At 44.3% G+C, this 24,603-nt stretch overlaps 3 protein-coding genes across 3 annotated transcripts in view; 2 read left to right on the top strand and 1 right to left on the bottom strand.

Annotated features, from left to right (window-relative positions):
• LOC132781484 (mucin-16-like) overlaps window positions 1-2,047 on the top strand; it is a 50,596-nt gene extending 48,549 nt beyond the window's left edge. The window contains exon 41 of the mRNA XM_067460732.1: window positions 890-2,047. Within this exon, the coding sequence (XP_067316833.1) occupies window positions 890-976 (87 nt within the window). The 3' untranslated portion in view covers window positions 977-2,047. The remainder of the gene's footprint in view (window positions 1-889) is intronic.
• A 1,222-nt stretch (window positions 2,048-3,269) lies between these two features.
• ACTL9 (actin like 9) lies at window positions 3,270-4,598 on the top strand. Its single transcript, XM_060785757.2, has one exon. It carries the CDS (start codon window positions 3,270-3,272, stop codon window positions 4,596-4,598), a length of 1,329 nt encoding a protein of 442 aa, XP_060641740.1.
• A 1,403-nt stretch (window positions 4,599-6,001) lies between these two features.
• On the bottom strand, window positions 6,002-22,937 carry ZAP70 (zeta chain of T cell receptor associated protein kinase 70). Its single transcript, XM_060784024.2, has 13 exons — window positions 22,759-22,937; window positions 18,213-18,669; window positions 17,844-18,004; window positions 16,527-16,665; window positions 16,281-16,362; window positions 15,896-15,936; window positions 15,700-15,754; window positions 13,170-13,353; window positions 10,406-10,612; window positions 9,409-9,601; window positions 9,019-9,159; window positions 8,346-8,458; window positions 6,002-6,348 (listed from the first exon to the last, which is right to left on the bottom strand). Exons 2-13 carry the CDS (start codon window positions 18,612-18,614, stop codon window positions 6,231-6,233), a joined length of 1,836 nt encoding a protein of 611 aa, XP_060640007.2. The 5' UTR covers window positions 18,615-18,669; window positions 22,759-22,937; the 3' UTR covers window positions 6,002-6,230.
• Window positions 22,938-24,603: the final 1,666 nt, after the last annotated feature.

Consider the following 24,603-nt stretch of genomic DNA (forward strand, 5'->3'; position numbering starts at 1 on the left):
TAATAACAATAATAATCATCTGTATAAATAAAAATGTAATGTTCGTTTGTGGGATTAACATAACCCAAAAACCACTGGACGAATTGACACCAAATTTGGACACAAGACACCTATCAGGCCAATGTATGTCCTTCACTAAAAAAAATGATTTTGTCATTTGGGAGTTGTAGTTGCATCCAGAGATCACTGTGGACTCAATCAATGATGGATCTGGACCAAACTCTACACGAATACCCAATAAGCCCAAATGTGAACACTGGTGGAGTTTGAGGAAAATAGAATTTTGACATTTGGGAGTTGTAGTTGCTGGGATTTATAGTTCACCTACAATCAAAGAGCACTCTGAACCCCACCAACGATGGAATTGAACCAACCTTGGCACACAGTTCTCCCATGACAAACAGAAAATAGGGTTTGGTGGGTTTGGTTTGGTGGGCAGTGTCCTTTGGTTTTGGAGTTGTAGTTCACCTGCATCCAGAGATCACTGTGGACTCAATCAATGATGGATCTGGACCAAACTCTACACAAATACTCAATATGCCCAAATGTGAACACTGGTGGAGTTTGGGGAAAATAGAATCTTGGCATTTGGGAGTTGTAGTTGCTGGGATTTATAGTTCACCTACAATAACAGAGCATTCTGAACCCCACCAGCTATAGAATTGGGCCAAACCTCCCACACAGAACCCCCATGTGGGCCACAGCAACGAATGGCAGGGGACGGCTAGTAATAATAATAATAATAATAATAATAATAATAATACTTGGGAAGTGTATGACGTGTGATCCAATACTACAGCCTGCAGAGTGATCTTATCTGCTGTGGACTCATCTTGTTGTGTTTCTAATAATAATAATAAAAATAATAATAATAATAATTCTTTTCTAGGCGAGAAGAAGAGCAGGCAAATACCAGGTCCAGCAGAACATTCTCGGCATCTACTTCCCGCACCTGGAGATGAGGAAAGGCCGATGAAATGGATTTTGGACATTTCGGTTCCACCGTACAGCCCTCCAAAGACCGTTTCCTTTTTCACAAAATTCACCCCTATGATCACCACCACTTTGCCATCACTCACTCCCTTCCCTGCACTGAACCCTGATTTGCCCGGCAACAGATGATGTGGACTCTTCAAGAACCAATCACTGCTGGAGATTTGGATTCTTGGGCAAATGTGGCATGGAGCGCAAAAGGACTGTATGTGCTTTAGAAGATTTGGGATGATGGGTCAAGTTGTTGGTTGCGACTCTATTTTATTTTGCTTAATTCAGGGGCAGAGAACCAATTCAGAATAGCAGGGAACCCCTTCTTCCTCTGGCCACACCCCTTTCACATAAAACCAGGCCCCCATCCCTTCCTTGACTTTAGATCAGTGTTGAGTTTACAAGCGTTCCTCTATGAAAGGGAAAACAATTGAAGTAATTCTAGCCAGAGCGTGGAATGTAACTTAAAGCAAGAAACTAGTTACTTTATTCAATCACTCTGATCACCCACTGGTTCATTTACAAGTCATTGTAGTCCAGTTACTCATTATGAATAAGTAATTTTGCAATAAGTTGTGATAATGAAAAGGAACTAGTTAATTTGTTCATCACTGTGTACACCCAAGTCATTTAATTACTATTGTACCATTGGGGGAAAATGCAGGAAAAGGCTTTCTGTCATTGCCCCCAAGTGGCCAGTTCAGAGATTGCACTTTGTTTTCATTTGCCAAAAGAACTAGTTAGAAAAAAAATAAGTTACTTCCTTCACTCTGGTTCTAACACTAGTGCACTTTAGATTTTCCATAGACCCATTTATTTCTTTGTCGCGGTCACCAAAACACACTGCATTTGATTCTGGATTTAATTTAAAAATCTACTCTTCTTCTCAAAATGAAACCATTCCTCCTCTTCCAGGAACTCCCAGATTTACAGCGTAGCATAGGATCCGATTTCCATGAAAATATGTCAGGGATTTGTGGATGATTTGTCTTTTATTTTTGTACCTGTATTTAAAAGGTTCGAGATTGCTTACGATGATCAATAAATTCAAATATGCAAAAAATGAGAAGTGATGCCTCCATTGACCACCGTTTGATGGGAAAAGGGAACAAAGGAACCCACGCTTGTGCCTATATTTCCATTTCAAATCCTTTTAAATATAAATGTTCAACGATGAAGGGGAATTGCCACTGGTGGATTCTTCCAGAAGAGGTATATCAACCCTAAAATGGAATAAAAATGGATGGATCAAAGACTCAGTAAGAATCGAGGGCCATATAAATAGCTTGGAGGGCCAGATCTGACCCTGGGCCTTCAAGTCACTTGTCACTTATGGATTTCATAGGATTTTCTTAGACGAGGAAGGCTCAGAGGCAGTTTAGTCAATTCCTTCCTCTCTCTGAAATATTTATTTATTATTTATTTACAACATTTATATCCTGCCCTTCTCACCCCAAAGGGAACTCCAAGCGGCTTACAAGTTATGTGTACATACAATATATTATGTTATTAGCATAGCACAATATTAGCATTATATATGACTATATTGTAATCTACCACTATACTACAATATTATTAGTAATATTACATGTAATATAAAATATATAATTATTATATTATTATATTGTGTTATTAGCATTATATTGTATTACAATATTATGATCAATATTATATGTACATACAATATATTATAATTATTAGCTTAGCACAATATTAGTATTATATATTACTATATTTTACCAGACCACTATACTGCAATATTGTTAGTAATATTACATGTAATATATAATATGCAATTATTATATCATATTATTATTAGTATTATATAATATTATAATGTAAATATTATAAATACATTCTAAGGCACCTGGGATTCCTTGGTGAACTCCCATCCAAATCCTAACCAGGGATGACCCTGTAGGAGAGGCATTCTCATGATACCAGGACTTCCCATTGGGCTCGCAATCCCTACATGTGACCCCATAAGGCCACCGTCTTTGAACAATGGTAGGTTCCATCCATCCGTTAGGTTCTGAGATTCTGCCTATTGTCTCCCATGGAGTGTGTTAAATCCAGAGAGTGTTGGCAGGAGAGGAAGGAAGGCTAACCACTCCCTGCCCTTGGTGACTCTCAGCTTTGCCCCTGATGTGAGGTCATAGCTCTCCTTTGTGATGCCAAGCTGAGTGGCTACAAGCTCCTCCTCATTGCTCCTCTCTCTCCACTCTGTTGCTGCCACTCACAGGTTGGCTTGTGGGTAGCAGCCCGGGGATCCCCCTTGAAAAGACATGTCATCCAGAGGCAGTCCCGGCCCTCCACGGGCCAAAAGCACAGGGAGCTCACGCTCCAAGAGTCCTAGGTCCCGATCGGGTAGCCCTGGACGTATGAGGACGAGGACACCTTCCCCTGGACATGGCTTGGACCGGCCTTCTGGATCGCGGGCCTCTTCTAGAGAAAGATCCTCAGCGAGGTCCAGGTCCAGGACTCCCGAACGAGGGCGTGCGGTTACCAAGACAGGAGCAGTGGTCATCGATACTGGGACCGGGACATGTAAAGCTGGGTTTGCGGGTCAACAGACCCCGCAAGTATCCGTCGGGACGCTGGTTGGATACCCAACGGAGAGGTCGATGAGGTCTCGAAGAAGCAGGCCAGATACATTTGTGGGACAGCAAGCCCGGTTGGAACCCGATCTCAATATCAGTTTACCAGTGAGACATGGCATTATCATTGATTGGGAGGCTGCTGAGACCCTTTGGAGACATCTCTTGACTCAGCTGAACACCTTTCCAGAAGAACACGCGCTCCTCATGTCCGACCCTCCGCTGTGTCCAACCACCAACCGAGAGAAGCTGGTGGAGGTGGTCTTTGAGTCGCTCAACTCCCCGGCCATGTACGTGGCCTACCAGTCAGTGCTGTCTGTCTACGCCCACGGCAAGATCAGTGGGTTGGTGGTCGACACGGGCTATGCCACGACCCACACGGTGCCTGTCCACCAAGGCTACAACCTCCCGCATGCGACAGAAAGGATGGACGTCGCCGGGAGCAACATAACATGCTTTTTGATGGACCTCCTGAAGGACAAGGGGTACTACTTCGACGACCGGATGTTGGCTGTTGTTGAAGACATCAAGCGCAAGTGCTGTTATGTTGCTCTTGATTTTGAGGCTGAATGGAGCCACCCCAAGCGAGAATACTCGGCGGACTACCACCTGCCTGATGGTCAGGTCATCAATTTGGGGAAAGAGCGGTTCCAGTGTCCAGAGCTGCTGTTCCACCCACCGCAGGCTCCGGGGCTTTCTCAAGTGGGCATTCACGGCATGGCCCTACGGAGCTTGAGGAAGGTCCCTGAAGAGGTCAAGAAGGACATGTACGAGAACATCCTCTTGTGCGGCGGCTCGTCCCTCTTCGAAGGCTTGGAAAAGAGGTTCACGCACGATATCATGACCGGTGTGACCACCAATACCAAAGTGAAAGTGGCTGCCATTCCATTGAGGCAGTACTCCGTCTGGACCGGAGGATCCGTCCTGGCCTCCCTGAAAAACTTCCAGTCATGTTGGGTCAAGAGAGAACAGTACAACGAGCACGGCCCATACATCGTTCACAGGAAATGCTACTGAGACTGGGGCTAACCGTTCCTCACTTCTGGTGTTGAGATTGGGGCTACACCGTTCTTCGCTTCTGGTGTTGAAAGGGTCGGGGAAAGGATCTAGAAATAAAACCAGTGTGTTTGCGCAGACTTGAGATTCTTGTTGTTTTTGTTGTCACCGACCATCAACTGCAAATAATGGCTCTCCTCTACATTTCAAATGTGTTTATTGCTCTCCTATCAGGTCCATATATCCCTTATCCCGAAATATTACAAAATTGCTTTCTACTAGCTTAATATACATGTGCAATGGTCGTCAGGCTATGTGTACAAGGTGTATATGAAATGTCAATGTAAATACTGCATCTTAACTCTTTTATATATATAAAAAGGAACTATCCCTTTCTCTGAGTGGCGAAAGGTGACTCATTTTGTTTCCCCAATCTGCCTTCGACTTATACATTGAGTTTGACTTAGACTTATGGGCACATAAAAAAATATAAAGGAGAAAATCATAGAATCAAATAATTAGAAGAGACCTCATGGGCCATCTAGTCCAACCCCATTCTGCCAAGAAGCAAGAAAATCGCCTTCAAAGCACCCCTGACAGATGGCCACCCAGCCTCTGTTTCAAACCCTCCAAAGAAGGAGCCTCCACCACACTCTGGGGCAGAGAGAGAGAGAGTCCCACTGCTGAACAGCTCCCCCAGTTAGGAAGTTCTTCCTCATGTTCAGGTGGAATCTCCTTTCTTTCTTATAGTTTGAAGCCATTGTTCCGCATCCTAGTCTCCAGGGCAGCAGAAAACAAATTTGCTCCCTCCTCCTTAAGACTTCCTCTCACATCTTGATCCCTGGCCCTCATCATGTCTCTCTCAGCCTTCTTCAGGCTAAACATGCCCAGCAATTTAAGCCGCTCCTCATAGGTCTTGTTCTCCAGACTCTTGATCCTTTGAGTTGCCCTTCTCTGAACACATTCCTGCTTAGAGTTAATATCTCCCTTCAATTTCGGTGCTCAGAATGGTAGTTTCTCCTTCTCCGCCAAAGAGTGCAAACTACAACTCCCAGGATCCCATAGCAATGAACCATAGTGGCGTCAAACTGCATTAGTTCTACAGTAACATAACTTTGTCGGCAAGTACTTGTACTGAAGCTCTATAGGATTTTGAACTCTTGTTTGTGTGTTCGATACAGTATTAATACAGGCTGAGTTTCCCTTCTCCAAAATCCATGAATTTGGGGTCTTTTCAAATGAATATTCCTTATCCCAAATTCTTGAATTTTGGGGGGAAATTAATATCATACATATTATAATCTGAAATGCTTAGCCCCCGAAGTCTTCCATATTTTAGATTTTGGACCCCATGAGATATCTTGGAGATGGGACCCAAGTCTAAACTCGAAATTCATTGATATTTCATATTCATATAGCTTGAAGGTCATTTTTAATACTTTTGGGGTACATTAAAGTATACTTTTTGGATATATTGGAGCACTGGAACAATTTATGAGGATTTTGGATTAGGAGAGGAGGAGAAGAAGGAGGAGGAGACTCTCGGCTCTTGAACCAACCATTGTTCTTCCCAATCCGGAGCAATTCATCCACTCCAAAAGGCTGAGCGCGCCAAAGGAAGAGCGTTTGTGTGTCATCTGTTCATTTCCAAAGCTAAGCACGTGTGGTTTTAGCCCGTTCCTCTGGTTTTTCCTCCGTCTTATCAGCGATGCTATAGTAATAGGTCCGGATCAGCGTCTCCACCGTGGCAAAATCCGGACGATCTTCCCACCTTCAGAGAAACAAAGAGGGCACAATGAAATTGGAGAACAGTCTAATCTCCAGTGAGAAAATTCTTTTTTTTATTGGCATGGGAATATAAAACAAGAATATTCCCATTGGGATTGGGTAGAGTGGCTAGAAGTAGGGAGACCTTTAGGGTTTGAATCCCACTTTTAGGATGGCTTTGAGTCTCTTAGGGTATATCCACACTTTTGAATTAACACATTTGAACTGCTGTGGTTCAATACTTTGGAATTGTGGTGTTAGGAAGCGCTGCCATGTCCATCTATTATCAAATAGCCTAAAAACCTCCAGGGTCTCTTTATCCAACCAAACACTGCAAGCAAGGAGATTGTACAATCTGTTTACTTGATCAAATCACCCTGCTGGGTGAATAATGGAATGTGCCACGCAAAACCGAGATGCAGCTCAGATTTATAGTCAATGTACAGACTATTTTCAGGCTTTTTTCTCCCATTTGTGCCTCATATCTATCTCTTTCTTTTGTTTCCTTTTGGTGCCAGCTATTTTAAATATTCACATGCCTCCTTTTCTCAGCAGCCAATTCCCCCTCCTGCGTCTCCCCCCTTCTACACCTGCCTTTTACTAGGCATTTCCCTGTTGAACTTTTCCCCTTGTCTGAACTCTCTGCTTTGGCTGTTAATTTTGCACTACTACCCAGAGGTGGCCCTAGGTAATTTTCAATGGTAAGCAAACAGTATTTTGGCAGCCCCCCCCCCCCCCAGCCAATCATTGATATGAAGCAGGAACGAGAGGGGATAGGCGAGGCTCAAGGGCCCGGCCCCTTCGGGAAGAAGATTGCCCGGCAGTGAGGCAAGGAAGCCGAGGCTCCCCCCGGACTGCTAGGGCTGTTGTGAGCCAAGGGGGCGCTCCTCAAGTGGCGATCGAGGGACATTTACAGAGGCGCCTCTGCGCCCCTGGCAAAAAAAAGTGTACCGCAACTGCTTACTTTGCATAATGGACGAGCCACCCCTGCTATTTATTTATTTATTTATTTCGGTCATTTCTACCCCGCCCTTCTCACCCCCTAGGGGGGACTCAGGGCGGCTTACAATTCGGCACAATTCGATGCCAACAGTTACAATAAAATGCAATAGCAATAACACAATAGTTAAAACAAACAATTAATACAGTGCAATACAATACAATACAATCAACTAAACTGCTCTATAGCCCACGTTCATCGAGTTCTAAAATCCGTCAATCCATTTAGCATTGCCATAGTCCCGCTACTACCTCATCCCTAGCCCTTTCAGTGGAAGTTGTAGTTTGACAAGGCCCAAGAGTAAAAACTACAACTTCCAGAAACCCACAAAAATGGCATCAAACTCCATTAATTCCACGGTGTAGAGGAACTCTAGGAGGAAGGCAGGGCTAACCATAAACCTCTTCTCATACCAGAGACATGAAGCGCAACTGGGTCACACACTCTCAGCCTCACAGGTAAGAATGTAGCAATGTACATCCCCAAGATGATCTTGGCCGCGGTAGCGTAATGGATTAAACCCTTGTGCTGCTGAATTGCTGACCTGAAGGTCGGCAGTTGGAATCTGTGCAACAGGATGAGCCCTTGTCTATCAACTCCAGCTCCTGCCAACCTAGCAGTTCAAAAACATGCAAATGTGAGTAGATACGTAAATAGGTACCACTTTGGCAGGAAAAGGCAAAGAGACGCTCCAAGCGATCTTGCCAGTCACACAACCAGGAGGCGACAAGATAGGCTCCTGAGCTTGAAAATGGAGAAAAGCACCTCCTCAGAGCCAGAGATGAGTACTGCCTCCAGAAGCCGGAAATGAAAGGAGAAGCCTCTGCCTTTGTTTGTGTTTGTGTCTTATTGTATATGATTGTAACGGCACTGAATGTTTGCCTATGTATGTAAATACTGAAATCCACTGTGAGTCCTTTAGGGGAGAACCGCAGAATATAAATTAAGCGTATTATTATTGTTATCATTATCATTATCATTATTATTATCTCCTCTCTTACTTGAATGTCCAGCATTGGTTCATCAGTTTGTACATCTCTGGGGGACACTTGGGGGGGCACTCCATCCGCTTCCCTTCCTCAATGTACGTCACAACTTCGGGACCCTTCATTTTCTGTGAGAAAAGAAGGCAAGGGAGAGAAAGAGACGGTTCATATAGGAACAGGTTTCTTGCTTGAATCAAGTCATTATTCATAAAAAGGAAGGTAGCAAAACAAGATGGACTGTTAGGAAAGAACAAGAAATACCAAGCAAGACAATAAGCAGCTTCCAGCTTTATTTTCTACAGTTACGTATAATATAATATAATACAATATAATATAATATAATATAATATAGACAATATAATATTAATGTACCTATAACTATCTATCTATACCCTGTCTCTCACTGTCTTCCAATAATTACAGGCAGTCCTCAAGTTACAAACAAGATAGGCTCTGCAGGTTTCTTCCAGGAGAGAATTTCCCTTCTGAGGGCGATTTCTCTCACTTCCTGTTGTCTCAGCTTTGTTCTTAAGTACGAATCATTTGTAAGTCGGATGTTTGTAACTCTGAGACTGCCTGTATTTGGATGGGTAGATATATCTCCCTATCTCTCTCTGTCTTCCAATAAACATCTAAAGGGATATATAGGGATTGAGATGTAAGATGAAACAGAGAAATCGCATCTCACCTTGTATGGTTTCTGTCCATAGCTGAACGCTTCCCACATGGTCACCCCATAACTCCAGACATCGCCTTTGCTGGAAAACTTCCGGAAGAGGATGCATTCGGGTGCATACCACTTCAGGGGCCATTTTCCCGTAGTCTTAGCCTTAGAAAGAGAGAGAGAGAGAGAGAGAGAGAGAGAGAGAAACTGTCAACACAAAGGAACCAATCATCTTGACCTGGAGTCATTTGGTCAATAGAACCACCCACTGTGTCACATAACAGGAAGGCATCGTGGAGGTGCATTATAGGGATGGCTATCTGTCGGGTTTGGGTGTGTGATTGTGTCATCTTGTCTGGCAGAATGAGGGCTGGACTGAATAGCCTTTGGGGGTCCTTTCCAACTCTTGCTCACCATGTAGTAACTGTCGTCGGCCGCCAACGCCTTGGAGAGGCCGAAATCGCTGATCTTAGCATAGTGCTGGTGGACCAGCAAGACGTTGCGAGCTGCCAGGTCCCGATGGACAAAGTTCTTCTCTTCCAGGTATTTCATCCCGATGGCCACCTGGTGCATCAATTCCACCACGTTGTTCACGGAGACCTCCTCCCTGAAAAAAGGGGGAGAGAATGCTGTCATTGCTTTGGCCAGAGATGGCACCTGGAGTCAGAGAATTTTAGAGTTGGAAGAGACATGGAAGAGGATGTTGGAAGATGATAACATGAGTATGCAGCTGATCTGTTGATTGACTAAAGTGTCCAGTTCTGAAAAAGACAAAAGTGCAAGGCACAGAAGGCAAAAGGTTGAAGGCAACCCCATTGCTAACAATCTGAGCTCTTCCAACAACCTTTAAAACCTCCCAAAGAAGAAGACTCCCAACACTATCCAAGACAATCTATTCTATGGTCACACCGTTTTACCATCAGGAAGTTCTACCTAATGTTTTGGTGGACTCTCTTTTCTGTAACCATAACATTCTTCCTAATTTTTGATGAATTTGAATCTGTGGCCCTATTGTGTCCTAGTCTTCAAAGCAGCAGAAACAAGCTTTCTGCTTCCTCACTATGACATCCTTTCAAATATTGGTTCTTATATCTCCTCTTAACCTTCTGTTCTCCAAGCTAAGCAGTTGCAGCTCCCTAATAAGGATATACGGTATATAGCTTCCAGACCTTTTGACTATTTTGGTCTGGAGGCTTTCTATGTGTTCCATATTCTTCTTAAATTCCAGAACTGGACACAGACTTATTCCAAGCAAGGTTTATGACTTCTCTTGATTTAGACACTAGTCTCCTCTTGATACAGCCTAGGATCACATTAGCCTTGTCTGCTGTGGCATCACACTCTTGTACCACACTCAGTTTGTGGTCCATTGAGAGTCCTAGATCCCTGTTTTCAAGGGATAATCTCTCACCTTTTGGCGTACAAGTACTTGTTGAGGGGCCCTCCAGAGGCCATCTCCATCACCAGCATGAGAGCCTCCGCCTCACAGACGCCAATCACACGGACGATGTAAGGGTTGTCGAGCTGGTGCATGATTTGGGCCTCCTTCATCATGTCGTCGTGGTCCGCCTTCTCATTGCCACTTTTCAGCATCTTGATAGCCACGTCGATGTGCCGCCTGAGGAAGGAGGACATGGAGCACATTCTTATAGACGATGACTTCCCTTGATTGAGACACTGATGCAACCTAGAATCGCGTTGACCTTTATCTCTTCTGCATCACACTTTGGACTCATGAACTTTGGAAAGGGGTCTACTGATCCCATTCACAACACTATTGTAGTGATTTCAGCTAGAACTGTGGAGAAGGGGTCTGTGCTTGTCGACCTTCTGCTAAACCAGATCGGCCAGGACAGAGAGCAATGCACTCTGAGTTTGAAGGTAAAAGACAGAGGTTTATTGCAATCTGGCCAAAAGGGATGGAAGTACCAACTCACCATTTGAAAATGTGCAAGCATACCTTCACAGAAAAATACAAGACATTTAATACAGTTTTGACAGCTATTCAAACTTCTCATGCCTCCCTCTGATTGGTTGAGAAAGGGATGCAAGTACCAAGTCACTGCTTGAAAATGTATGGAAAATATTACGCAGACTTCTCATGCCTCCTCCTGATTGGCTGAGAAACCTGCCAGCTAGGATCAGGTCTATGATTGTCTAGGGCAGTGGTTCTCAACCTGGGGTCCCCAGATGTTTTTGGCTTACAACTCCCAGAAATCCTAACAGCTGGTAAACTGGCTGGGATTTCTGGGAATTGTATGCCAAAAACATCTGGGGACCCCAGGTTGAGAACCACTGTTCTAGGGGTTCCCTCTTAGTCATAGGTGGGGGGATTGGAGAGTTTAAAGGTCCAGTCCATAATCAGGCCCGTAGCCAGGATTTCGATTTGGGGGGGGGGGGTGTGAAATTTTTTTCAGGGGAGGGTTCGGGGGGCCCTGAGTTTCGGGGGGGGGGGCTGAGTCTGAGTGAAAGAGGGTCTATCCTAGCAAACCTTTTGTATCATTATCCCAATACCCCCATGCATATGGGATATATTGAGTATGGTGATCAGATCATGATAGGAATAAACATAACAGTTTAAATAATGCACCAGTAAGTCCTTTTCGCGAACCACCATGAGAATTTCGGGGGGGGGGGGGGGCTGAAGCCCCTCAACCCCCCCCCCCCCCCCCGGCTACATGCCTGAGTCCATTGCAGAGACACCCCTGTGAAGGGCGTGAAACCAAAGAAGATGATGACATGGGTATGCAGATGATCTGTTGATTAACTTAAGTGTCCAGTTCCAAAAAGACAAAAGTGCAAGGCACGGAAGACAAAATATGACAATGTTAGATATCCAGAGACTTTGGTGTTCCTTCAGAAGGCTAATTTATTCATCTTTCTTTTAGCCTTGTCTTCCATGGGAGCCATAAGCCATGGAAGCATATCTGGTACTTGCATCACTTTTTCAACCAATCAGGGGGAGGCGTGGGAAGTCTGAATAGCTGTCAAAGCCCCGTTGATAAAGGGATTGTCTGCCTTTCACCTATACCCAAAAGGGATTACAGTTCCCAATCTGGGTGATCGCTGGAGGGATATTTCCTGATAGCTCAATGATCTCCAGGGGTTCATGCTACTAGAGGGGACTTGGGGGAAACGGATGCCTTCACAATAGATTTGATTTTAGCATTATACACTTATGAATTAATACAGTACACAAGCAATACAGCTTACACCAAAATTATCATTCAGTACATTTACAAAAGGATTTAGTTTGATAACGTTCGGGGTACAGTTGCTGCTAGGTTCTCCCTTGGCTTTCAGCGGATTCGTTATATCAGAACTTTGATAAATTTAAGATCGTCTGGGGAGGCCCTGCTCTCGGTCCCACCCTCTTCGCAAGTGTGTTTGGCGAGGATGAGGGATGGGGCCTTCTCAGTGGTGGTCCCCCGCCTGTGGAATGCTCTCCCTAGCGAGATTAGGTCAGCTCTATTCCTCCTCTCTTTTAGAAAGAAGCTCAAAACATGGTTTTGGGACCAGGCCTTTGGACAGTAGGTTTGGCAGTAATCATAATGTTGGAATTTTGACTATGACAGGCTTTGGACTGGGTCGTCGGTTGTTAAATCAGACTTCGATTCGGCTACATGAAAACAATAATGTTTTAAATGTATTTTAATCTACTGTTTTATCTTTTGTATAATGTTGTACGTAATGTGTTGTATGTTGTTGGCATCGAATTGCTGCCATTGTAAGCCGCCCCGAGTCCCCCTTTGGAGGTTGAGAAGGACGGGGTAGAAATGCTGGAAATAAGTAAATAATAAATAATAAAGAGGAAAAGATTTAAAGATATGTGTTTGTGTGCGTGCGTCCGTGTGTGTATGTATGTTTGTGGATTCTTTGGTCAGTCCAGACAGGGGTGTGTGGTGGCTCAACAACACTACGACTTCCCTCAATAATAGACAGTAGATTTATATTGATACAGTTTAGGATTGCATTGTCCTTTTTCGCCACCGCTCATGTTCAGTTTGGGGTCGACTAAGAATGCTAAATCCCTTTTACCTGGACTGTTGCCAACCCATGCTATATCTCTGCAATTTATTGTTTCTACCTAATAGAGTGCCTTACCTTTCTCCCTGTTGAAATTCAACAACAACAACAACAGCAACAACAACAATAGGAATAAAATTGACACTTACTTCCGCATCTTGTAAACTCCCTTCCGGACACTCCCGAAGTTGCCAGACCCCAATTCGACTTCGTCAACCATCAAGTTGCTCCTCTTTAGGAACAATTTCCGATCCTTCAGTTCTTCAGGATCGCTGTAAGGGCTCTCATAACATGAAGTATCCATGGGCAGCACCCGAGACTTTTTCCCGATTCCTGTCCCTCCCAAAAATACAAAAGCTGGATTATTGTGTCCAAGTTTTCTATTCGTCCCAGCTGAAAATCACAATGAGGAAGTTGCAATCAATACAGTACCATTTCGTTCACCCTCCTCCAACAAAAAAGGCATTTTCTAGTGAGACTATCTTTGGGTCCGAAGCACTTCATTTCAATAGGGCTCGCTATTTTTCGCAGTTTTGCATTTTCAGGATTACTTACTTACTGATTTACTTAGGTGATCCCTCGTTGTCTGAGTATGATGGCCTACCAAGTGTAGTCTCTTGGCAGTGGGCCCATTGGTGTGTGGAGCCCTACTCTTGATCCACATGTTCTAGCACAGTGTGGGCATTGGTTTCCAGGTGGAAGGCTGTCCCAGGGTTGACTTGGCACACCTTCCTCTTGGTACGTTTCTCTCTTTCACCCTCCATTCATGCCTCTTCTAATTCTACAGCACTGCTGGTCAAAGCTAACCTCCAACTGGAGCCCTCAAGGGCTAGGGCTTCCCAGTTTTCAGTGTCTATGCCAGAGTTTTTCAGGTTGGCTTTGAGCCCATCTTTAAATCTCTTTTCCTGCCCACCAACCTTCCGTTTTCTGTTCTTGAGTTCGGAGTAGAGCAACTGCTTTGGGAGACGGTGGTCTGGCATCTGGACAACATCGCCGGTCCAGTGGAGTTGATGGCGGAGGACCATTGCTTCAATGCTGGTGGTCTTTGCTTCTTCCAGCACGCTGACATTTGTCCACTTATCTTCCCAAGAGATTTGCAGGATTTTTCGAAGGAAGCATTGATGGAATTGTTCCAAGAGTTGAGTGTGATGCCTGTAGACAGTTCATGTCTCACAGGCATATAACAGGGTTGGGAGGACAATAGCTTTATAAACAAGCACCTTGGTATCCCTACGGATGTCCTGATCTTCAAGCACCGGGACTGTGGAACATTTGGCTGAGTGTCAGCTGCATTAAGATCACTACTGACCAAAAGGTCATGAGTTCAAAGCCAGCCCAGGTCAGATTGAGTTTCCGGCCAATTTGTGTAGCTTGTTGTCGACCTTTGCAACCCGAAAGACAGTTGCATCTGTCAAGTAGGAAATTTAGGTACCACCTATATGTAGGGAGGATAATTTAACAAATTTACGAGGCCATAAAAATCTCCAGCAAAAGTATGCGGGGAATGCGGAAAGTAATTCATCAGTGTCGCAGATGGATGGTGAAGCGACAGCTCCCCTGGTGGCCAGAAAATTGGAATGTTAAATAGCCCCTGATTGTCTGTCTAGATGTGTTGTGTGTCTATGGCATTGAATGTTTGCCATGTATGTGTACATGGTAATCCGCCCTGAGTCCCCTGCGGGGTGAGAAGGGTGGAATATAAATACTGTAAATAAATAAATAAACACTCTCTGGTTCATTAGGAAAAATGCTGCACTCACAGAGCTCAGGCGGTGTTATATTTCAATGCCAATGTTGACTTTTGTGGAGAGGTAACTGCCAAGAGAGTGGAAATGGTCAACATTTTCTAATGTTACACCATTAAACTGTATTTCTGGCATTGCAGAGGGATTCGCTGATGACTGCTAGAAGAGCACTTTGGTTTTCTCGATGTTCAATGAGAGGCCGAGCTTCTCGTATGCTTCTGCAAAGGTATTTAGAGTGGTTTGTAGGTCGTCTTCTGAATGCACATAGACTACATTATCATCAGCATATTGGAGTTCTATAACAGATGTTGTTGTAACCTTGGTTTTGGCTTTCAGTCTGCAGAAGTTAAATGGCTTGCCATCTGTCCGATAGATGATTTCCACGTTGGTGGGAAGCTTCCCATAAACAAGATGAAGCATCATAGTGATGAAGATGGAAAATAAGGTTGGGGCAATAAAGCATCCCTGTTTGACATCTGATTCCACCTTAAATGGGTCACTTTGGGAGCCACTGCTGTCCAAGACTGTTGCCATCATGTCATCACGGAGGAGCTGCAGGATTCACAAATTTGTCAGGGCAACCAATTTTTTGTAGTATGGTCCAGGGAGCGCTGCAATTCACTGTGTTAAAAAGCCTTTGCAAGGTCAATGAATGCCATGGACAGAGGTTGATTTTGTTCCCTGCATTTTTCTTGAAGCTGTTGTGCAGTGGAGATCATGCCCACTGTTCCTCTGGAGGTGGTTTGCAAGGATTCTCTTGCTGCATTGCAAGCTTTTCAAGTGCAGAATTGGGAACCCACATGTAATGCCATAACCAGCCACAAGGTGGCGGTATTGTGATGCAAATGCAATAGGAAAATTAGAAGAAAGGCAGCCTATTGGTGCAAGAAATAAATAAAAATTATATATCTTTTTTTGCAGATGGCATACTCACCAATGGGTTCGGGCGTGTATCCATCGGAGTTCTGGGATGTGAATCTTCGAGGCGGCTGATGGAGAAAGAGCAAAGCTGAGATGAGGAGATGCTCAACTGTAACCCTGCGAGGTAGGGCTGAGAAAAGGGGATTTGACCAAATGTTTTCCCATTGAGTTGTAAGAAAATCATAGAATTATAGGCTTAAGGGGCTTACCAAACTGGAGGGAAGTGCCGGCGGAGATGAAGCCGTGGCTCCTGGAAATTAGAAAAACTTCCTTAGCTTGTAATAATAATAATAATAATAATAATAATAATAATAATAATAATAATAAACCTTTATTTATACCCCGCTACCATCTCCCGCAGGACTCGGTGCGGCTTACAAGAGGCCGAGCCCAAAATACATCAAAACAAAAAACATAACCACAACAATACAATACAACAATAAATAACTCATAGCTAAGCAAAAACAATAACAAAATATCACTTAGGATCTCATTGAAGCCAATTGGGCCTTGAATCGGAGGGATTTTCCATTGGCTTCAATGTCGCTCCCATTTCCAATAGTGGGAAAGCCTGAAGAATTAAATCAGATTTACCTGTTGGAGAATCAGGATTCGGAGTGGCCTCCTTTAAATAGTAGAGCAAGCCATCTGGTTTGAGTTTGAGATATTCCACTAACTGGGGAAAGAGTTTTGGGGGAAGAAATGAGAGTGATGGTCAAAATGGTAAAATTGGGGTTCGGGGGCCAAAAACAGCTCAACAATGAATCTCATTGTTGCCACCCCAGATTTAAATGCAAAAAGGATAGGAGGAAAAAGGAGTGAAACACAGCTCAAACCCACTTGCCAAAGTGTGTCAAACTTGCTCCCGTCTTCCACAGAATATTTCCCAGCCTTGTCCTGGAAGATCTGGTAGTGATAAACTGTCTTTCCATAGATGAGGGACAGGGCATAGGATCCATTCTCCTTTTTTTGCCTCAACCTGGATGTGAAGACAATTCAAGACCACATCAATAGGAGTCTAGGTTGAGGAGCAATTTAGCGAGCTGAATTCCGTCCAGCTTGGAGAAGAGAAGGAAGAAGTGGTGGTAGTGGAGGAGGAGGTGTTGGTAGAAGATGGTGATGTGATGGTAGAAGAATAAGAGGAGGAAGAGGTGGAGGAAGAAGAGGTACATGTAAAAAAAGGCAGAAGAAGAGGTGGTGGAAGAAGAAAAGGAAGAGGTGAAAGAAGTAAATGTAGAGGAGAAGGAGGAGTGGAAGTAGAGGTGGAAGATGAGTTAGAAGAAGAGAAGAAGTAGAGGATATGGAAGATGTGGAAGAAGAAGAGGTAAAGGGGGAAGAAGTGGAAGGAGAGGTAGATCTAGAGGAGAAGGAAAAGAAGATGTGGAAGAGGTGGTGGTAGAAGATGATGATGTGATGGTAGAAGAAGAGGAGGAGGAAGAGGTGGAGGAAAGTAGCTGTAGAAGAAGAGACAGACAAAGAAGAGTTTCTAGAAGAAGGAGAGGAATTGATGGCAGAGGAAGGGGTGGAAGAAGAAGTAGGTGTAGAGGAGAAGGGGTAGTGGACATGGAAATAGAGGTAGAAGACTTTGAAGAAGAGAAGAAGAGATAGAGGATGAGGACAATGTGGAAGTCGCCTTCGGGTTGAAAAGGGCGGGATAAAAGTGTAGTTAATAAATAAATAAATAAGAAGAGCTAAAAGAAGAAGAGATGGAAGACGAGGTAGATCTAGAGGAGAAGGAGGAGTGGAGATGGAAGAGGTGGTCGTAGAAGATGATGACGTGATGGTAGAAGAAGAGGAGGAGGAAGAGGTGGAGGAAGAAGAGGTAGACGTACAAGAAGAGGCAGAAGAAAAAGAAGTAGAAGAATAGGAAGAGATGGTAGAGGAAGAGGTGGAAGAAGATTTAGATAAAGAGGAGGAGGGAGGGGGTGAGAAAGATGTGGAAGAAGAAAAGGTAAAAGAGGAAGAGATGGAAAGAGAGATCTAGAGGTAGAAGAAGAGGAGGAGGAACAGGTAGAGTGGAAGTGGTATTTTGAATACTAGACAGCAAGAATGCACAGACAGATGTCCCACCATGAAACAACAAGGGAACACAGCACTGGAATGGAATGGCTAAGTAGTTTTTCCACCTCCCTGACTTCACATCTTCTCCTGACTTACAAGAATTTCCCATCCGGCTGGGAGCCAGAGTAGAGCCGGCTTTCAGCTTGCTGCCGGGAGATGGGGCCGTGGAACCAGGGCATCTTTTCATGGGCCGTGGTGGCCAGGAGCTTCTCCACTTGCGGGGCTTGGCTGATGATGGCTAGCTCCAGCGACTCTCCCTGTGAGAAGGAACCATTTAGGTGGGGATCGCGCTGGACAAACCCACCTCCTTGTCAGCCAATTTCACCATCTCAACCCATACCTTTCTGAACCCTGTGAAAACCTGACAAAAGCTACGGAGTCCCACCAGAAGAAACCGTGCTTTAATGTGATTTGTCAAAGTAGTGGAAAGGGAAACAAAGGGTGTTGAAGGATACGTGTCCATACCTCCAGATGCCACGTCTGCCGGATGTATTCGCGCACCATGTTTTCCCGGATATTGTCGAAGATGCCAGGCTTGGGCTCCATGCCATCGGGGCGGTTGCAGGGCTTCCGGAGCGGACAACAAAGCCCATCAGCATCCTTGGAGTAAAACTCGCAGAGCTCCTCGGGTCCACAGTGAGCCTTCGCCCCAGCGATGGCGAGGGTCCCGTTCATCTGCCGCTCAATGGAATAATGGTAGAACTGGAGCTTGTGGACCACGGAGAGGACATAGCCTCCAAGATTTCGGAGGCACTGTCGAAGCAAGAAGAGCCCATCTGACATCCCCGCCAGCTTCAGGTGTTCCTCGGCGTCTGAACGGGAGATGCTGCCAAAGTAGAAGGGCAAGTGAGCAGCCGGGTTGGGCATCTCAGGAGGATCCTGGAGCTACCAAAATTGTGATCATAGGGTGCTTCAGAAATGGCTACCAAACAGAAAACAAGGGAAATCATTGTTAGTATAACCATGGAATCCTAGTTGGAAGAAACCCCAAAGGCTATCCAGTCCAGTCCCATTCTGCCATGGCTTAAAAGGGTTGGGTTTGAAGGTAACTTTTGTTCAGAGGGAGTCAACATCACAGAGCATCAGAGACAACTGACCACTTGGGACATCTTCCAGAGACATCAGAGAAGGGGGTGCTAGGTAATAAATTGGGCTGAATGACTGAACTTCCATGAACATCTAGGCAAGGACTTCATAGACTCCTTGAACTGGAAGGGACCCAAATAGGAATGAATGCAGGAAAGAATGCTCAAAGGTCATCTAGTCCAAATCCCAGCCCTGCAGGAGTGGGCCACTGAAGTACTCTGTTCAAGCTCTGTTTGGAGGTCTCAAAAGAAGGAGACCCCACCGACTCTAGAATCGTAGTGTTGGAAGGAATTGCATCAAGTTCAATCTTATTCTGTCATGCAAATAAAACCTTGGTTGATGGACCTCCAGAGGTTCGAGATGCCCATCTAACCTTGGTTGAAGGATCTCCAACCATGGAGACAACCACCATCCTCTTTAGCAGTCTATTCCAACTCTTACAGTCATGTTATAGCATTTAGGTGCCATCACTTTTCTTCTAACTTGCATCTAATAACCCTTGTCAACCTGGCCTCCCTTCCTATGAAGCTATGACTCCACCTCCCATCATCCCACAGCCATGCTGGTGGAGTTTTGTGGGCTTTTTCACTCCAAAACATTTCCAGTCTTTGGGGTGGAGATCCCACCGGAGTTCAGAGCCAGGCTCTGGGAAGAAGCACATGGCCTTCCCCAACCACACATGGCTTGGATTAATCCAGATTTGCATGTGTTTGCAATCATTTCTTCTGAGCCCGAAAACTTTGACGAGTTTTCTGCCACCAGAGCAGGAAGCTGTGGCAGGAAGCTGAACTAGTGTCGAGGAAAATGTGTAAAAGGTGGAGAAGAAACAGCAACAAGTCTTTCCAAAATGTGAAGAAATTATTTGGAGTGGGTGGGGAATACTTGGGGGAAAATCCCACGTCCTCCGCACATGGACTTCCCTAAATTTTCCTCTAAAAATCTTGCTTAGGGCAATTCGTGAGGGTAAAGTAGACATCTTTGAAGGGACAAAGATGAGCAGAGCTTTCTCTCCCCCCCCCCCCCCATCCCCCAAATGTATGTGAGATTTGCAGTCCTCGTCTTAAGCCTCCGGATGGTTCAGAAATGCGGTTGGAAACTTCTGACCTGATCGTGGGTGTGAAGAACCAGTGACATGAAGTGTTTGCAGGTTAAGTGGAAAAATCTGCACTTGCGTTTTCGAAAGAAGACGAGTCTTTTCAAAAGATCCCCATTGGTTGTAAAGTTAGATGTAAAAAAGGGAAAGCTAAATGTTTGTATTCAGAAGTGAATCGTGTTCTTTGTAGTTGACCCATCCACTATGCTTACATGTTACTTGGTCAAACCATTCAACCCGCTTGTGTTCTTCTTGCTCATTCTGCCACTCCTTGCTTTCATATCACTATCCTTGTTTTCCACCTGGCTAACCTGTTCTCCTCGTTCTACTCCACCTTCTTGCTTTCTGCATAACACATCACCTATCCTTGGGTCCCCTCTGGTCAATCTCTCAACCACCACACTTAGTTTCCACCTGGATAGCCCATCCACCATAGTTTTCTTTCCATGTTAACCTACCAACCATGTTTGGATTTCAACTGGTTAACCTGTCCTCCTAAATCTATCCCACCTTGTTGCTTTCTTCAAGTTCAACACATCAATCGTGTTTGGATTCTCTCTAGTCAACCTGTTTACCAGTGTACATATATTCTATTTGGTCAACTTGCTCATTATACTTCGTTTTCCACATTAACCTATCCTGATCAGCCTGTTCTCCTACATCAACCCCATCTTCTTGCTTTCTGCAAGGTCAACACATCGACCATACTTGAATCCCACCTATACACCTGCATCTATTCCACCTTCTTGCTTGGTTCTTCACCATGTTTAGGTTCTCTCTGGTTCATCTGTCTGCCATGTTTTTATTTCCACATTCACCTGCCAACCATGTTTGGGTATCAACTGGTCAATCTGTTCTCCTATGTCTGTTCCACCTTCTTGCTTTCTGCATAGTCAACTCATCAACCCTTGTTTGGGTTCTCTCTGATCCACCTGTCTAACATACTCATATTCCACCTGGTCAACCTGTCTGCCATGTTTTTCGTTCCACATCAATCTACCGACCATGTTTGAGTCCCACCTTGCCAACCTGTCCTCCTACACCTATTCAACCTTCTTGCTTTCTGCATAGTCAACATATCAACCGTATTTGGGTTCTCTCTGATCAACCTGTCTACCACCATACTTATATTCCATGTGATCTATATATTTATTTATTTATTTCGAGGTTTTATATACCGACCCTCTCACCCAAGAGGGATTCGGACCAGTTCACAACATGTGTTAACATACAAAGAATATACAATAACAACGCAATGCCATCAACCAGCCCTCCATGTTTTTCTTTCCACATTAGCCTACCAACCATGTTTGGGTCTCACCTGGTCAACCTGTCCTCTTACATCTATCCCACCGTCAACACAACAACCATCCTTAGAGTTCACTGAGTCAACCTGCCCTCCTGCTTCTATTCCACCTTCTTGCTTTCTGCATGGTCAGCACATCAACCATGTTTGAGTTCTTTCTGATCAACCTGTCTACCACTATATGTATATTCTACCTGGTCAACCTTTCCACCATGTTTTTCTTTCCACAGTAACCTACCAATCATATTTGGGTTTCAACTGGTCAGCCTGTCCTCTATTCCATCATCTTGCTTTTTTTCATCATCAACACATCAACCATCCTTAGAGTTCACCTAATCAATCTGTCTTCCTCCTTCTATCTCACCTCCTTGCTTTCTGTATGGTCAACACATCAACCATGTTTGGGTTTTCCCTGGTTGACCTGTCTTCCTTCATATTTACATGACATTTTGGGTACAAGTTCTTCTACCATAGAACCCTCAAGTTGGAGGAGACCCCAAGGGCCATCCAGTCCGACCTCCTTCTGCCATAATGGGAGACATGATCCAAACCCTACCAACAGACATCTATCCAGCTTCTGCAGAGGAGACTTCACCATCTTTGAAGGCAACCCATTCCACCAAGAACTTCTTCCAACGGTTTTGGTGGCATCTCATAATAGGAATGCTTCAATACAGCAAATGACAATGATGTGTTAGGGCAGCGTTTCTCAACCTGGGGGTCGGGACCCCTGGGGGGATCACGAGGGGATGTCAAAGGGGTCGCCAAAGACCATCAAATAACTCCATATTTTCTGTTGGTCATGGGGGTTCTGTGTCGGAAGTTTGGCCCAATTCTATCATTGGTGGGATTCAGAATGCTCATTGATTGTAGGTGAACTACGTATAAATCCCAGCAACTACAACTCCCGAATGTCAAGGTCTATTTTCCCCAAACTCCACCAGTGTTCATATTTGGGCAGATTGAGTGTTCGTGCCAGATCCATCATTGTTCGATTCCACAGTGCTCTCTGAATGTAGGTGAACTACAATTCCCAAACTCAAGGTCAATGCCCACTAAACCCTTCCAGTATTTTCTGTTGGTCATGGGAGTTCTGTGTGCCAAGTTTGGTTCAATTCCATCGTTGGTGGAGTTCAGAATACTCTTTGATTGTAGGTGAACTCTAAATCCCAGCAACTACAACTCCCAAATGACAAAATAAATCCTCCTCCAACTCCAACAGTATTCAAATTTGGATGTATCGGGTATTTGTGCCAAATTTAGTCCAGTGAATATAAATACATCCTGTATATCAGCTATTTACATTACAATTCATAACAGTAGCAAAATTCGAATTATGAAGCAGCAACAAAAATAATGTTATGGTTGGGGGTCATCACAACATGAGGAACTGTTTTAAGGGGTCACAGCATAAGGAAGGTTGAGAACCACTGTGTTACGGGTTGAGCTAAGGCTGTAAATTACTGAGGAATCATCCAGACTGCTTGGAAGCTATGAAAGTAACTTCGATGCCATTTCAACTTTACCTGATCGGAGAGTCGGTGAAAATGTCTCTTGAAGAAGAAGTGGATCGAATTGGAAGCTGAGCATCCGGAAGACGTGTGCGAATGGTAGATGTGAGACTCTGTGCGCTGGAGGTATCGCCTTTGAAGCCTTGACCTCATTTCCTCGCTTTGGTGACGGCAAAGGAAGTCGAGACGAATGGGAGAACCTCAAACAATTGATGTGACAACCGAGCAGGTTCATAAAACTTTAGAGTCAACTGGAAGACACCATCCGATCCTTCCCAACAGATGACCATGCAGTCGCTGCTTCAAAACTTCCAAAGGTCGTTCTTCTCTGGACATATTCCATCTTGTCTATATTGTCTTGGACATAGGAATATTGCAAATTACCAAAGCCAAAGGGAGTTGGGACTGTGACGTCTCCTGATGTGGACATTGGACACCTATTGACACAGCCTTGAATTGCATTGGCTTTTTCCACTGCAGCATCACACTCTTGGCTGAGCTTGGGGTCTGATAAGACTCCAAGATCCCTTTCATGGAGACTATTTTCAAGCCAAATGCCTAAACATTGATCTAAAGTGCTCCCCCTAAAATGGAAATCATAACTTGGAGAAACGTCTCTCATGCCAAGATGGGACAGAACATTGATTCCTTTCGAACCCATTTCCTGGCCTTCACATTGTCTGGGAGAAAAAAAGAGATCCCCTGACAAAAGCTTCCTGGTTTTTCTTTCTTTCCTTTTTGAAAAGGGGATAATAGGTCACGCTTTCTTCTTCCCTGCCTTGGCCGCACTTCCCCGGAACGTAATCTTGGCTCCCGGCCCGGCGATTCGAACTCGCCACCCTCCCTTGTTCTCCGGCATTCATTCGGAGGAAATGCGGCCTCACACCCATGGATTTCCTTTGCTTGGCTGAGCGCCGCTTTCAAAGGCCTTGGGGCTCTATGCCTCCCTTCCCAAACCTAATAGAGAACTGAGAGTCTGCTATAACACATAGATAGGTAGGTAGGTAGGTAGGTAGGCAGACAGACAGACAAGTTGGTGGATAGATAGATAGATAGATAGATAGACAGACAGACAGACAGACAGATAGATAGACAGACAGACTTTGTGTGTGTTTATATATGTTTATGTACAAGATAGATGGGGCAGAGAGGGCATACTCAGCTAGATAGATAGATAGATAGATAGATAGATAGATAGATAGATAGACAGACTTTGTGTGTGTGTATGCTTATATATGTTTATGTACAAGATATATGGGGCAGAGAGGGCATACTCAGATAGATAGACAGACAGACAGACAGACAGACAGATAGATAGACAGACAGACTTTGTGTGTGTTTATATATGTTTATGTACAAGATAGATGGGGCAGAGAGGGCATACTCAGATAGATAGATAGATAGATAGATAGATAGATAGATAGATAGATAGATAGACAGACTTTGTGTGTGTGTGTATGTTTATATATGTTTATGTACAAGATAGATGGGGCAGAGAGGGCATACTCAGATAGATAGACAGACAGACAGACAGACAGATAGATAGATAGATAGATAGATCTGTCTATCTATCTCTCCATCCATCCATCCATCCATCCATCTCATTGCCTCTTATGTTTTACATATAGATACATATACTATCTGTCTGTCTGCTTATCTATCCATCCATCCATCTCATTGGGATCTTTTGGATACATATACTATCTGTCCATCTGTCTGTCTCTCTATCTCTCTATCCATCTATCTCATTGCCTCTTATGTTTACATATAGATGCATATACTATCTGTCCGTCTGCTTATCCATCCATCTCATTGGGATCTTTTGGATACATATACTATCTGTCCGTCTATCTGTCTCTC

The sequence above is a fragment of the Anolis sagrei genome, chromosome X (genome assembly GCF_037176765.1).
Source record: "Anolis sagrei isolate rAnoSag1 chromosome X, rAnoSag1.mat, whole genome shotgun sequence".
Taxonomy (NCBI): Eukaryota; Metazoa; Chordata; class Lepidosauria; order Squamata; family Dactyloidae; genus Anolis; species Anolis sagrei.

Bases quoted from the DNA above. Each gene is read 5' to 3' on its own strand.
- ACTL9 (XM_060785757.2), top strand. From the start codon at position 3,270: ATGTCATCCAGAGGCAGTCCCGGCCCTCCACGGGCCAAAAGCACAGGG.
- ZAP70 (XM_060784024.2), bottom strand. From the start codon at position 18,614: ATGCCCAACCCGGCTGCTCACTTGCCCTTCTACTTTGGCAGCATCTCC. The intron at 16,363-16,526 runs GTGGGTTTGAGC...CTCTTTCCCCAG, and splicing joins AGTTTGACACACTTTGGCAA to TTAGTGGAATATCTCAAACT. The intron at 6,349-8,345 runs GTAAGAGAGGAG...GTTTCTCTGAAG, and splicing joins AACCAATGCTGGACATTCAA to GTGGGAAGATCGTCCGGATT.